The sequence below is a fragment of the Perissodus microlepis genome, chromosome 16 (assembly GCF_051167445.1).
Source record: "Perissodus microlepis isolate ML-2025 ecotype Zambia chromosome 16, ASM5116744v1, whole genome shotgun sequence".
NCBI classification, from domain to species: domain Eukaryota; kingdom Metazoa; phylum Chordata; class Actinopteri; order Cichliformes; family Cichlidae; genus Perissodus; species Perissodus microlepis.
Window position 1 is genome coordinate 25455832 of NC_140476.1, and position 12576 is coordinate 25468407.

General features: G+C 41.2%; 1 protein-coding gene across 1 annotated transcript; it reads right to left on the bottom strand.

The window, feature by feature from the left end:
- Positions 1-937: 937 nt before the first annotated feature.
- Positions 938-10853, bottom strand: tnfsf11 (TNF superfamily member 11). Its single transcript, XM_084908629.1, has 4 exons — positions 10434-10853; positions 7948-7983; positions 4668-4791; positions 938-3918 (listed from the first exon to the last, which is right to left on the bottom strand). Exons 1-4 carry the CDS (start codon positions 10635-10637, stop codon positions 3479-3481), a joined length of 804 nt encoding a protein of 267 aa, XP_084764755.1. The 5' UTR covers positions 10638-10853; the 3' UTR covers positions 938-3478.
- Between the last annotated feature and the right edge of the window lie 1723 nt (positions 10854-12576).

The window sequence follows — 12576 nt, forward strand, 5'->3', positions numbered from 1 at the left end:
GGGAAAACACCCTGATATATTTTCCAGCACATGACTTTGTTTTTCTGAATCAACAGCTCCACCTCTTCTCTGAACCATGGGGAAATAATAACTCTGAAATCACGTCTGATGGAGATGCATCGTAAAACGGCAGAAGATGGAAATAAAATCCACTTTGTGTTTGCTGGAGCTCATCTGCGACACACTGTCATGGAATATGTGAAAACCTGTTGGCAGCAGGGGTGTGGCTAGGGTCTGGGCTGACACCACCACAGTCTGAAATTTGATTTGAACCCAAGAGCCTCCGCAAAATTTTATTCACATGGGAACACATGGGGTCTGGATCCCCTTTCTGGGAAAAACAGCGTTGTCATCTTCAGGGCATCATTGTAAATGTAACTATATAATGACAAATACTAAAACATTATGTCTGCATGCTCATATAACTAATGCAAGATGCTAGAAAATACATTTCTTAAGCTGTTAAGTTGAAATATGGACTCCCCCTTTGACTCACAGTGATGTCTAAGACATAGTTTTTTGTTTGTGTGTGTGTGTGTGGGGGGGGGTTACCAACAACCACTCAGTACAATAAAACTCATGTACAGCTGGACAGCCTTGTATTTTGTTACTCTGTGGTTGAACCTAGTTTTGCCATATTGCTACATGGCAACCTAATGTGACTTTATGGAGGCAGGAGGCCTCACATCTATGAAAGTCCTTGTGATCTGATTAATTTTCAACACCCAGCCCCCATCCTGACTGGTTCTTGGCCCAGTGCCTCCCCATTTAAAAAATTCTATAAACACCCCTGACTGGCACCAGGGAAAATAGAAGAAAGCGATGCAGCTTGTGCCCTGTAGTGTACGTTGAAACCTATATGACATTAATATTGGTTGCTGTGGCCCCTTGCGTTTTAAAATATGTGAGTAATGAAATAAGTTCTCCACGTGTACCAAAAATGACCTATTTTATGAACCTCTGAGTGCAGCAGGCGAGACTTCTTTGTCAGCGTACATATATGGGTGTGTGTGTGTGCGCGCGCACGTGTGTGTGTGTATGTGTGCGTGGATGCATGCTCAGGGTGGGGGTCCAGTGAATGCCAGGCTATCCATAATGTTTACTGACACAACACATTTTAATGGTTTTAGCTAAGAGCCAAGAATTGAGAAATCAAGTCACATCAAAAGGGTGGCACACAGCGGAAGTCCATTGTTTACACTTATGGCTTCAGCTAAATCTGAGCACAGCTGAATTACTTTGTTGTTGCAAAACTTTGTACAAGTATTGTTTATTTGTATAAAACAGCTTTCTAAAAAAAAAGCATTCCCATTTTTGCCTTTAAGATGTATTATTGTTCTGTGAACTTTCATTAAGGGAAATTCTATATTATACTTTCCGCAGTCAGAAATGAAATATGGCAATGCCAATCAAGTCAAAACTCAAAAACTAATTAGCTCCTCACCCACCTCAGCCAAGTATTTTTATTCCACCCCCAGATTTCATTTCAGACCCTCAGTAAGTAGTGTTTGAACAATGAGCTGAGAGTCGTGTGAGGTCCCAGCATGCAGAACAAACGTGTGAACCCCAGTCATTCTCTGGCCATATGCTGGTGAACACCCAAGATCACACAATAGAGGAATTGTTTGGCTTTGGGTCTAACATTAAAAGTTTCTCTTTCTCTTGCATGCCGCAGGGCTTCATGGGAGACCCATTACAACGATGATCAAAACGACTCCTACATATTACAGTGAAGTAACGATACTCTGGCCATCACTCCCATCCCATACAGGCTGTTTCTTGTTTATTTTGCAGGTCGTTTCGAGCCAGGTCTCCAAATATCTGCTGTGAGTTAGCAGTAGTGGGCGGTTTCTAGTGGGCCACTGTGACCGGGTGTGCAGAGGTAAAGGAACAACGTGACATCATTCTTTGGCAACAGCGGTGTTGAATTTTCCAAAGATTTTGGAGATTATCAAATTTCACATTGCAATCATATCATAGTCAGGGTGGCCTGTTCATCACCTTACAGCTTGGGGCAGCTAATCCTGTGAAGTTCAGCCACACCAAACAACAGCCTGGATCTTTTCCAATACACTTGAAACAATTGTAAAAAAGTAGGTTTTTTTTTTATTAAAACATACACAAACATAAATAAAAAGAACACTGAATAGAAAAATCTAGCAGATGAAAACAGATGAAGGTCTTACAGGTGTGCTACAATCTTGTAGAAGAAACAATATAACCATATTGCTTTTGGCTAGGCAAGTACACACAGAATTGTCAAAAATCGAGATACATAAATATAGAATTTAAAAGGAAGCCCCTGTGTTTTAATAACAAAAAGCGTGCCTACTATTTCCTCTAAGTGCTGCTTAATGAATGTCATACAGACATAAAATATAAATGATTTTACAGCCGAAAGGTCACTTTAACAGTGGCCCGTCTCTGTACTTTTCTAGCTAATAAATAAATATTTAGTGCATATTCCCATTTACCTCACTGAAGAGCCAAATGAAAAAAAAAACAAATAACAAAAAAAAAGTTAAGTTAAAGATGAACCAAACTCAACTTGGTCCGTCTAGTGAAAGAAGAGACAGGAGTCTATTCCTGTCATTCATGGTCAGACAGTCCTGCTATCTGCTTCACTTGCTGATTGTCATAAATGAAACAAACATGTCATTTATGACATTGTCATGTTGTAACCTTCAAATGACCACTTGGGGCGGAAAGATGGATAATAAATGTTTTTGGAGCAATAACCCCATGGCTCCAAGTCAAACTCATACTAAACCTAAATTTTAATTTTAACTTTTGGGTGAAATTACCTATTACTGTCACTATCCGCTAAAGTTGCTAAACTGCAAGGATGCTTCACTGCCTGCCTTGATCTGACTTCCAAAGACTTTCAAGAAAACACTTATACCAAGGCCTTATTTTTATCCTGTGATAATCTGCTAAGTACAAGCAGATGCTCTATCAACTCCAACTTTCTCTTTGGACATTTTTCTCCAACAATCAGCACTGATAAATCCTTTCTTGCTGCACCTCCTCCCAACAAACTTACTTCCTCAGTTGCTCCCTTGTGAATTGTTTAATTAGTGCATAAACACATGTCAATCCTTAAGTCTAAATGTTGTAATCTAAACTGAATGTATTTAAATTTCCCAACACAAACCACAAAAAAGTCCAATAAAACTCAAGTGCTATTTTGGGTGAAGTAGAGAGTGCTAGTTCTGCTTTTTGGGAAAGGAAAAACAGAAAGTGGAAAGACAAGTTTGTTTTTTGAAAGGTGTTTACCTTTTGCATAAGTTTTTCCTCATAATAAGAGTCCAAAAAGGCTATCTGATGAAAACCAATGTGACACAAAAAACAAAACACATGTACAATTTAAAAAAACAAAACAAAAACAAAAACTCTTTTGACAAATTAACATCACTAACAGTGGTTCTTTGGCATATCAAATGTTCAGTAGCATGTCCGCTCCCCATGTATTTAAGTTTCAGTTACCAAACTTTATGGCCCCAAAATACGTCCCTTCTCCTGCCAGGTCCAGCATGAAGGCGTTGGACACATTGACAAACAAGGCATCTCCGACATCCAGCTGGACCCCTCGTCCCTGCTGGGCACAGTACATATTAAAGCTTGTGTCGTTCCACCGCATAGTGCTGCCCGTCTTGCTTAATACCACAGCCTTGCTGTTGTGTTTGATGCTCTCATGGCACATGTACTGGAAGAGCTGGGTGTTTTTAACATCCACTGGGGGATTGTCCTCTGAAATTGGCCCTTGCGCTTTGAAATTGTAATAGCGAAAGCAAGTTTTGGCGTAAACGTAGTAGAAACCGGCTTCCCTCACCAGCAGTTTCCCCTTCTGGTAACCCATGTTATGGAGGTGCGCATGTGTATCATCCCATTCAATGGTGATGGCCGTCAGCTCACTCTCTGTGTGATGACAAAGAACAACAGAAAAACTGGATGAATTACTTCACCTTTAAAGAACTTTTGTTGTTTATCAAGAACATCCTTCCTATATCTGCAGTAATCTAGTTTAACTAACCTGGTTTCAAACTAAAGGTTCAGTAAATCAGGTCACAACATTAAAACTTAACCTCTCTATTGTAAAACTTATATTCGTTGTAACTCTGTTAAGCATTAACATTATAGCACCATCAAGAGACTCAACACTTAAAACAGGAAGTCATCTTTGTATCCCAATGCAACGTAATTTCTAAAGGACGTTTAATGCTGTACTACTGAACAAGGGTAAAAAGTTATGAATTCAACCATAGCTGTAGCTATTTTTGTACAACTAAGATTTACACAGTTTACAATAAGTAGAAAGTAAAACATAATGGAAAAGTATGAGCAAGTCTCGCCACTCACGGGGCATCTTGGTAACGGCTTCAGAGAGTTATTTGAGAAGCCTCTGATGAGGCAGAGGACAAGTATATGCCATATAGTAGCAAGCTAATGTTTCATTTGTTGAGCACTTTGGTTAGTGTTTAAAAACAAATCATTTCATTTGGCGATTTTTTTTTTAAACTGGATGGATGCATACAATATGAATCATATATATAATAGTTATATCAAAACATATGGGGCAAATAACATATTTCATTTACATTTTATTTATTATAAATGTGAAACTGTAAAAAAAAAAAAAAAAAAAAGACATTTAGATTAAGACTCACTCTTTGGGAACTCCTGATGCGTTCTGATTGGTAGATGGGCTGAAGCCATGCCATCTTTATTCTTGCATCGTCTGTTTTTCTTTGGATCTTTCAGCGCATTCAGCATTGGCTCTGTCTGCACCTCCTGCAGAAAAAGTGGAAAAGCTGACATAACAAACTGACAAATTTACAGATCAAACATGAAAGTGTTCCTGAGCTTATCATTGTGAGGTTTTGAACTCTCATATAATCAGTCACAATTAACTTGCACCAGCATGGTTAGAACTAAGCAGGGCCTATTACATGATGCTATCAGTATACAGCCTCTCAGTCAATCTTCGGTCTGAAAGCGAGCCATGTGAGCTGAGCCAGCTTTCTTGTGATTGGCTGCCTCTTGTAAACAGAAGGTTAAAGGTGGGTGAGGATGAGTGCTTGTGACAACCGTATTAAGTGCATCCACTCTTGATGACATCATACAAAGCTAAGAGTAGAAAAAGATGACTGAAACAGAACAGTCTGGAGCCTGAACTTTTGGCTAAGAGAGACTATTTGTACATACAATGACCTCACTATATGAAACTTTAGCCAAGTTTACTATAAACATTGACCACTGGAACAGTACACAGTATATATATATATATATATATATATATATATATATATATATATATATATATATATATATGACATATAATAAAGATCCGATTATAGGCCCACTATAAAGCTGTAATATTTTTAAAAAGATTTTGACATTTTTTTACCCACAGCTTTATTCTGCTGTCTGTTTGAATAACTGCTTCTTTCCATGGAGCTGAGCATGTGTGTATACTTGAAGATGTGTGTGACCTCCTGGTGAGTGTAAACTTTCAGAAAGATTGTTCTTCTCAGGGATTTGGCAGCAATAGTGTCTGGACTGTATTCAGTCACTGACTGCTGATTCTATTCAAGGCCACGATGACGCCGCCATCCACTGTCTGAACCGGGCTGTCCTCAGGCAAGACAGAGCATATACAGTCAAGGAAAACATGGTTTCCAAGCAAGTAAACAGTTGCAAAGGAGCTGCCAACTCTCCTACACATCTGGCATGAAATTAAAATATCAGGTGTGAGTGTTGTTTTCTGACTGCTCTTACTCAAGAGATCCCAGGGATAAGGTGGAATATATATATATATATATATATATATATATATCACTGGGGTGAAGATTATTAAACTTTTTTTAGCAGTTTTCTCTGATTGGAAGAATGCAGGTATAATGGCAGTATTATCTCACCTCAACTCTGAGCCAAGATTAAAAAAATAAAAAATCGAATGAAAAGGAGAGTGTTGAAAGTTTTAAACATACCAGTTGTGAAACCACACATGAGCACAGTTGCACATTCCAAATAAACTCTAGTACAAAGCCAGTCTGGCAACGTCACACCTTTACCACTCTAATATTGCTCTTAAGTATTTATTCACAGCCCAAGTCTAGACAAATTTGCACGGATCTCAAGCTAAGATTAGCAGTCTCTGTCCCCCAAAAACAATTTGCTGCACAAACATGTTTATAGTGCAGCGCCCTGGAATGAGACAGGGGTAAACAAGGCCTTGCCAAGGCTACAAAGTAATTGTAAATGCTCTCCCAGTTGGCCCTACATTGTGGGATCTATCTTGATTTGTGGTGAGACCAAGTCATACCTCTTTAACCATAGTGAAGAGATTATTTAAACAAAGTTAACAGCAGCTTGGCAGCTACCTGAGCGACACAGGGACCTAGAAGTAAAGTGTGCAGGATGGCAGCCACTCTGCACCAGGCTAAGCTGCTACACGATGAAGACATGTGCTTAGAAAATATTCATGCAGCTAAGGCTGACTGGATTGCACATGCTTGGTCCTGCAACACCACAGTGAATGCAGGCTTCAGTTCAGCCTTTTAACAACACACCGCATCCATCCTTCCCCATGTCTATTATGTTGATGAGTGGTTTCTGTGATGCTACACTAGAACAAAAGTCCTCTCACTCAGAACTTGGCCACCAAAGCAGATTGTCTCTTTGTATTTCGTACTGCATCTGACTCCTAACACAGATCTCTAAACATTCAGATCATGAGCTATGTCTGATTCATGGCACTGTGTTCTCACCACTCCCCAGATCTTACTGACCACAGGCCCAGCCCCAGTGCAGGCCAAGCCTGAACATCCTGTCTCACATCAAAAATGAGCCGATAGCTGTCCAGCTGAGGCCTGAGAGCACCAACTCTCTTCTATAGTCTGCAGGGATCACCAACAGTCTCGGTGCTGACCCCGACACAACACAGCACTGGCCATGAGGACCTGTCATCCTGACACCTCATAAAAACTCCCAGCATGTCTTCCTGTGCTACATGGGAAACAGCCGCAGGGCTGACACAATGAACTCCTCAGTACAAGACAGGCTGGGTGGTTTGTGCAAGCACTCCGCCAGGGATACCAAACACAAATACATAATTTCAAAGGAAATTAAAACATTATGGGAACCCAGTGTTATTTTACTTCCTGGACTGTTTTTTTGCTATTGCTCTACTTTAAAAAAAAAATGGGCGGCAACTTCTATAGAGGGATTAGAAAATATGACTTCAGCGATTAAGAATTTCCATTTTACAACTCCCTCATGCTTCTCCCGATCATCGAACAAACACTCTGCGACCACTGACGCCAATGGGTGACTCAGTAATGGCCAATGCTGTAAACTACATTCTACATCGAAGATTAATCAAACTTGTGGGGGGAAAAAACCCCAAGAAGCTATTCAATGCTATATCAAAGGCAGAGAGGTGTTTTTCCTGCTGTGGTCTGACCTCTCTCCAGCCTGTGTGACCACCTAGGTTTTTGTGCTTGCTTTACAGAAGCTGTGGTGTGCACTGAAAAACATACCCATGGGAAAATCATAACTCCTGTCACTGCAGAAATTGCACATGATTATCCTGTTTTCCAAGTGCTTTAGGCTCTTCTCTGTTAAAAAAAAAATACATGTACTTCCCCCTTTGCAGTGACAAAAGGAAATACCTTGCAACTGTTGGCGTATTCTTAAAGCAGATTACTTTTAGCCTCTGTGGCATTATCTCTAATTAGCAGAAGTGTAACTACTTCTTTCTTAAGCTTTACTTTAATGACAATTTCAGAGTTGATTAGAGGAAATCAAAATCTACAGATGATCAAGTCTGATTAACTGTAGCATGTGTATAATGTTGCAGCAGGAGGGACGTGTGAAAATGCACAATATCTGAGTGGAATGTGTCAGAGGGCATGTTGCCTGGGGTCACCCAGGGGTCAGACTCACCTCCATGGGCCGATGTGGAGTTGTGGACAAATCTACCTGGAGAAAGAAACAAAAGCGGTTATAGAGATTTTTTTTTTTTTAATGCAGTGATAACATCATATTTAATGAGCCCAATCTATCTCAATAATGATTCTCTGACAGGTCAAGATAGGAGAAATATCTCAGGCTCTATAGGCTGTCCTGTAAAATGAGATTAAGACTCACACATACAGTACACATCAGTGTGTGTGTGTGTGTCTGTGAGAGTACGAGAGTGGGAGGCTATTTTCCGCATGTCATTTTGCATTCCACCGCAACAGGGGGAAAAAAAAGTCTGTTTTGTAACTTGAGCTTTGGCTCTCAGTTGCTGCTGTTCTGTTATCTGTGTGTTATTTAAATAACAACCAATAGTCTCCCATGCACGCAAACACACTTTAACCTTCACATTCCAATCAGCTTTTTAAAATTAAAAATAGTCTCTTCAGCACATTCCTATCTCTGCATGACACTGTGCCGATCCCAGGTCTCCTCACCATCTCCAGGAAGTTTTACAGGTGTTGTGGTCAGATGATGGCCCAGCACCATACTGATGACTCACACAGACTGCTGCTATATGCATCTGTCATCGGAAAAAAGCCCTGACCAACCACAGGGCCTCTTGTGCTGCTGGGTACTTAAGACAGCCTTCCCCTCTTGTCATCTTCTCAGACAATTCCACACACTTTTATTGTACAGCTATGGAATTAAATCCATATCTGTATAATAAAAACCCTGCCTTTCTTTAGTGTTCCTTTATTGACAAGCCAAAAATAATAATCAGGGGTGTCTCTAGAGAATGGAGGCATAGGGTGGCACTGGCCCCCTCTGGAAATATGATTGGCTCTCAAACTACCACTTTCAGTATTTTCATGCTATGCTACTTTATACTCCACTATATCTCTGAGGTACCACCTTGTTTATTTTAAAACTTTAGTTACTTATTACTTTTACTTTCCTCACCTCACTTGTAACCGGACTTGGCAGATGGCTGCCCCTCCCTGATCCTGGTTCAGCAGGATGTTTCTTCCTGTTAAAAGGGAGTTTTTCCTTCCCACTGTCCTCCAGTGCTTGCTCATAGGGGATCATCTGATTGTTAGGATTTTCTCTGTATTACTTTAGGGTTTTTACCTTAGAATATAAAGTGCCTTAAAGCGACTGTTGTAATTTCACGCTATATAATTAAAACTGAACTGAATTATTATCTTATACAATTTCTCCAATAAATGTACAAATACATGTAGCTGTGTTGTTAGAGCTAAAGCTATCCAACAGTGCGAGTATTTTAAATCATTTCCAGCTGCAGCATTAAAATTATATAGACTTTGATGAACTGTATGATTTTGCATAATTAGTACCTGCCATAATTTTTGTACCATTACTTTTATAGGATTACGATTTTATGAGCCCTGTAAAACGCCCCCGAAATTCACACATAAACAGGTGGAAGAGATGGGAAAAGGGAGAAAGGAGGAAGAGAGATGCTCGCCAGGTGAACTTAGTGCATCCTGACAGAGCAGAGATGCGGTCTGCCCTCTCGGCTTGTTCAAACACGACGATTATTCAACTCTAAAACCGCCATCAAGTAGAAAAAACAATTATTAATACTATTATTATTATTATTATTTCACATCATCGCAGACACGCAACCTACAAGATGCCACACACGCGTCTTCAAGGAATATGAGCGATCCCAGATCATATGTCACTGCGCTGTCACACATGGCAGCACGTCGGAACATCCACAGGGTCCTGCTTGAACTTTGCCATACTCCCCTGCCTCCACTGCGTTTCTGCTTATCCTCAAACGTTTACAGCTAATGTCACATACAGATTACAAATACAGCTCGCGGACGGCATGTAAACACGCTGCACGAAGAACTTCAGCTGCAGCAGCGGCAGCCTCAAGTGAAAACATCTGTATTTTGCAAACAAGACATCATGCGAGACTGACATTTGGATTCGCAGCCGAGCCTCAGTTGCTGAGATGTTATCGTCTCAAAAACAGGTAATCTTCGTGGAAAGGAAAAAAAAAATCTTTAAGGGGGGTTCGTGAGATGCTATCAGCGATTCAGGGTGTTTCTGCAGCGAGGCAGCAGTTTAACTGCGTGCCGCCGAGGCGCAGCACCTTCAAAGGAACACCAAAGTGCACCAAAGCTTTGCGCGGAGAACAGCACAAGTGGCTTGATCTGAAAGCTGCTTCCCCCCCCTCTCTCTCTCTCTTTATCTTCACAGGTTGCTTTACATCTAGAGCTAGAAAGGTTATCTGACATTTTATGGTATTGTAAAGTTGCGCAAACATCCCTGGACCCGGTCCTACCTCGCTCACGGCCAGCAATTGTTGACAGTCTTTTAGAAGTAAATATTTACACACAAACCCCAAGTTTGAGTGAAGCTACACACACAATGAAAGCAGTACAGGAGCGAACTATGCAGTAGATCACACCACGCTGTTGCTCTGAGATTCTTACCTCTTGGAGATAACCCGTCAGGTGTAATAAGATCGCCACGCTGGAGGCCACCTGAAGCAATCCCATAACAGCGAGGGTCCCGAATAGGAGCGGCCGGTAAGTGGGTTCCGAACTCTGCACCGGGTGGAAGCGGTGCTGCTGCCCCACCTCGATGTCGACGGTGTTCCGCAGGTAGCCTCTGTACTCGCTGTGGGTAGCTGCCATGCTGCGCGCTTTGTGTGTGTGCCGTTCAGCCCCGGGGCCAGGTCCCAGACTCAATGCAAGGAAGGAAACCGAGTTTGCAAGAGTCCCTATAATCAGCAGTGGGTGGGCTGAGAGAGCGCGTTTGCGTCTGCAGCCAATCAGAGGGATCCTCCGGTAGCCCGGAGAGAAACAGACTCGAGCAGGACTGTCAACCGGATCGACCTGAGCGCATGACAGGTAAAGCGAGCCCTTTATGTCTGGCCCTTTGTGGAGACGCGTTAATGTGTGATCCTCCCCTTCCCGTCTACACCCCGTGACCATGAATTAGGCGCACAGCAGGGATGCAAAGAGGATGGGTTTAAAAAAGAAAAAAATCCAACCCATCAGTGATCAGTGGGCACTCCTGTTTTGTTTTTAAAGAAAACCGAGAAAAAGATCAAATAAAATACAAACATATTCAGCCATTCATTCATTCATTCATTCATCCATTCATTTTTGACATAAATACAAAAAAAATGGGGGGGGGCTTTTCTTAGAAAAAAAAAACTTGTCTGAGTGATTTTAAAAGTATTCAGATATGATCTTCCTCGTTTTTACACCGCTATGTTTCCACATGTACTGGTTTACACAGTCACCTAAAAAGTGAAAGCTCTCTGGGTTGATCTCGAGAGGAGCCAAAGGTTCCCTGGGGGTAGCGACAGGACATGCAACCGGCATAAAAATCTGTCCAAAACAAAACAGGCAAAGCTGCCTGCTGTGCCGACGCCTTCGGAATAAAAGGGAGAACCCGAGAGTAGCTTTTAATGCAGAGTCTATTCTGACCTACTGGATATATAAGATGTTTCCTTATCCAGTAGAGGGAGGCTTCAAGGTCTCACATCCACTTATGGAAGTTGCATAATGGGTCCGGACTGAGGGGCAAAAAGTTCTTGAACTTAAACAGTTAACTAAGCTCCAGCACCTCAGTGAAGTCAAACATATACAAGACACATTCTGCTTTGAGATAGTGAGCCTTTGTGTGTCAGATCTCATTAGCTCAACAGATTCAGTGGTGCTTTTTGGTCCTGTTCAGCCATCGTCATGTCTTTCAGAGAGGGAGTTGTGATGAACAGTGGTGCAGATTACTGGCTGAATGAAGTATAACATTCTGTGAATCCTGTGCTTCATTGCTGCCGCCACATTACTATTGGGCAACCATGTCCTCGGACGCATGTATATGGAGGCTGGGGGTCTGACCACTGCTAAAATGATTAGAACTTTCTAAATTATCAGCATATTTTTAAAGTGATTCAGTTTGGTGTTTTATTTCTATTAGCAGTTTCTGATTTCCCATGGTTACTTAACTGATTTTTTTTCTTGGTCCCTCACTTGTTGGTGGTGTTTAACCATATGCTTTAGTCCTGCTTTAGTCTAATGTAATAACCTAGGGTCTGTGTGCACAGAGGTCTCTGGCTGGGCCAGCATAACTGATAAAGTGATGTGGTTTTGTTTCTTGTAACACAGGAAAGAGGTCACATTTGAAGACATTCCTTTGTGTAAAATGCACGGGAACTCTTAATCATGCATTTATCACATCTCTGCATTGGAATTTTGTTGTTTTTTTGTAAGTTCCTGGTTGGCACCACAGAAATGCACCACGACAGTAAACTTGTGAAATCAGCCCACTCAACGCAACCCTTCACTTCTTGTGAATCAGATGTGTTTTTTCAGTATATTTGTTATGGTAAAGAGCAGCTTGTAAGTCTTTTTTTTTTTCTTTTGAGTCATGCATAATATTTCTTGGAAATGTACTTTTGATTTGACATGTTTTGCGAAACATAAAGGCTAAAATTTAGATGAAAAGGTGCATTTGAAGCAGAGCGCTTACGCTTTTTTTGTGAACATGCATCATATTACATCACACTAGGAAGTTGTCTCTGTCCCTGTAGTAATTTGATGAGTTGGTGAGGCAGTGAGTTGG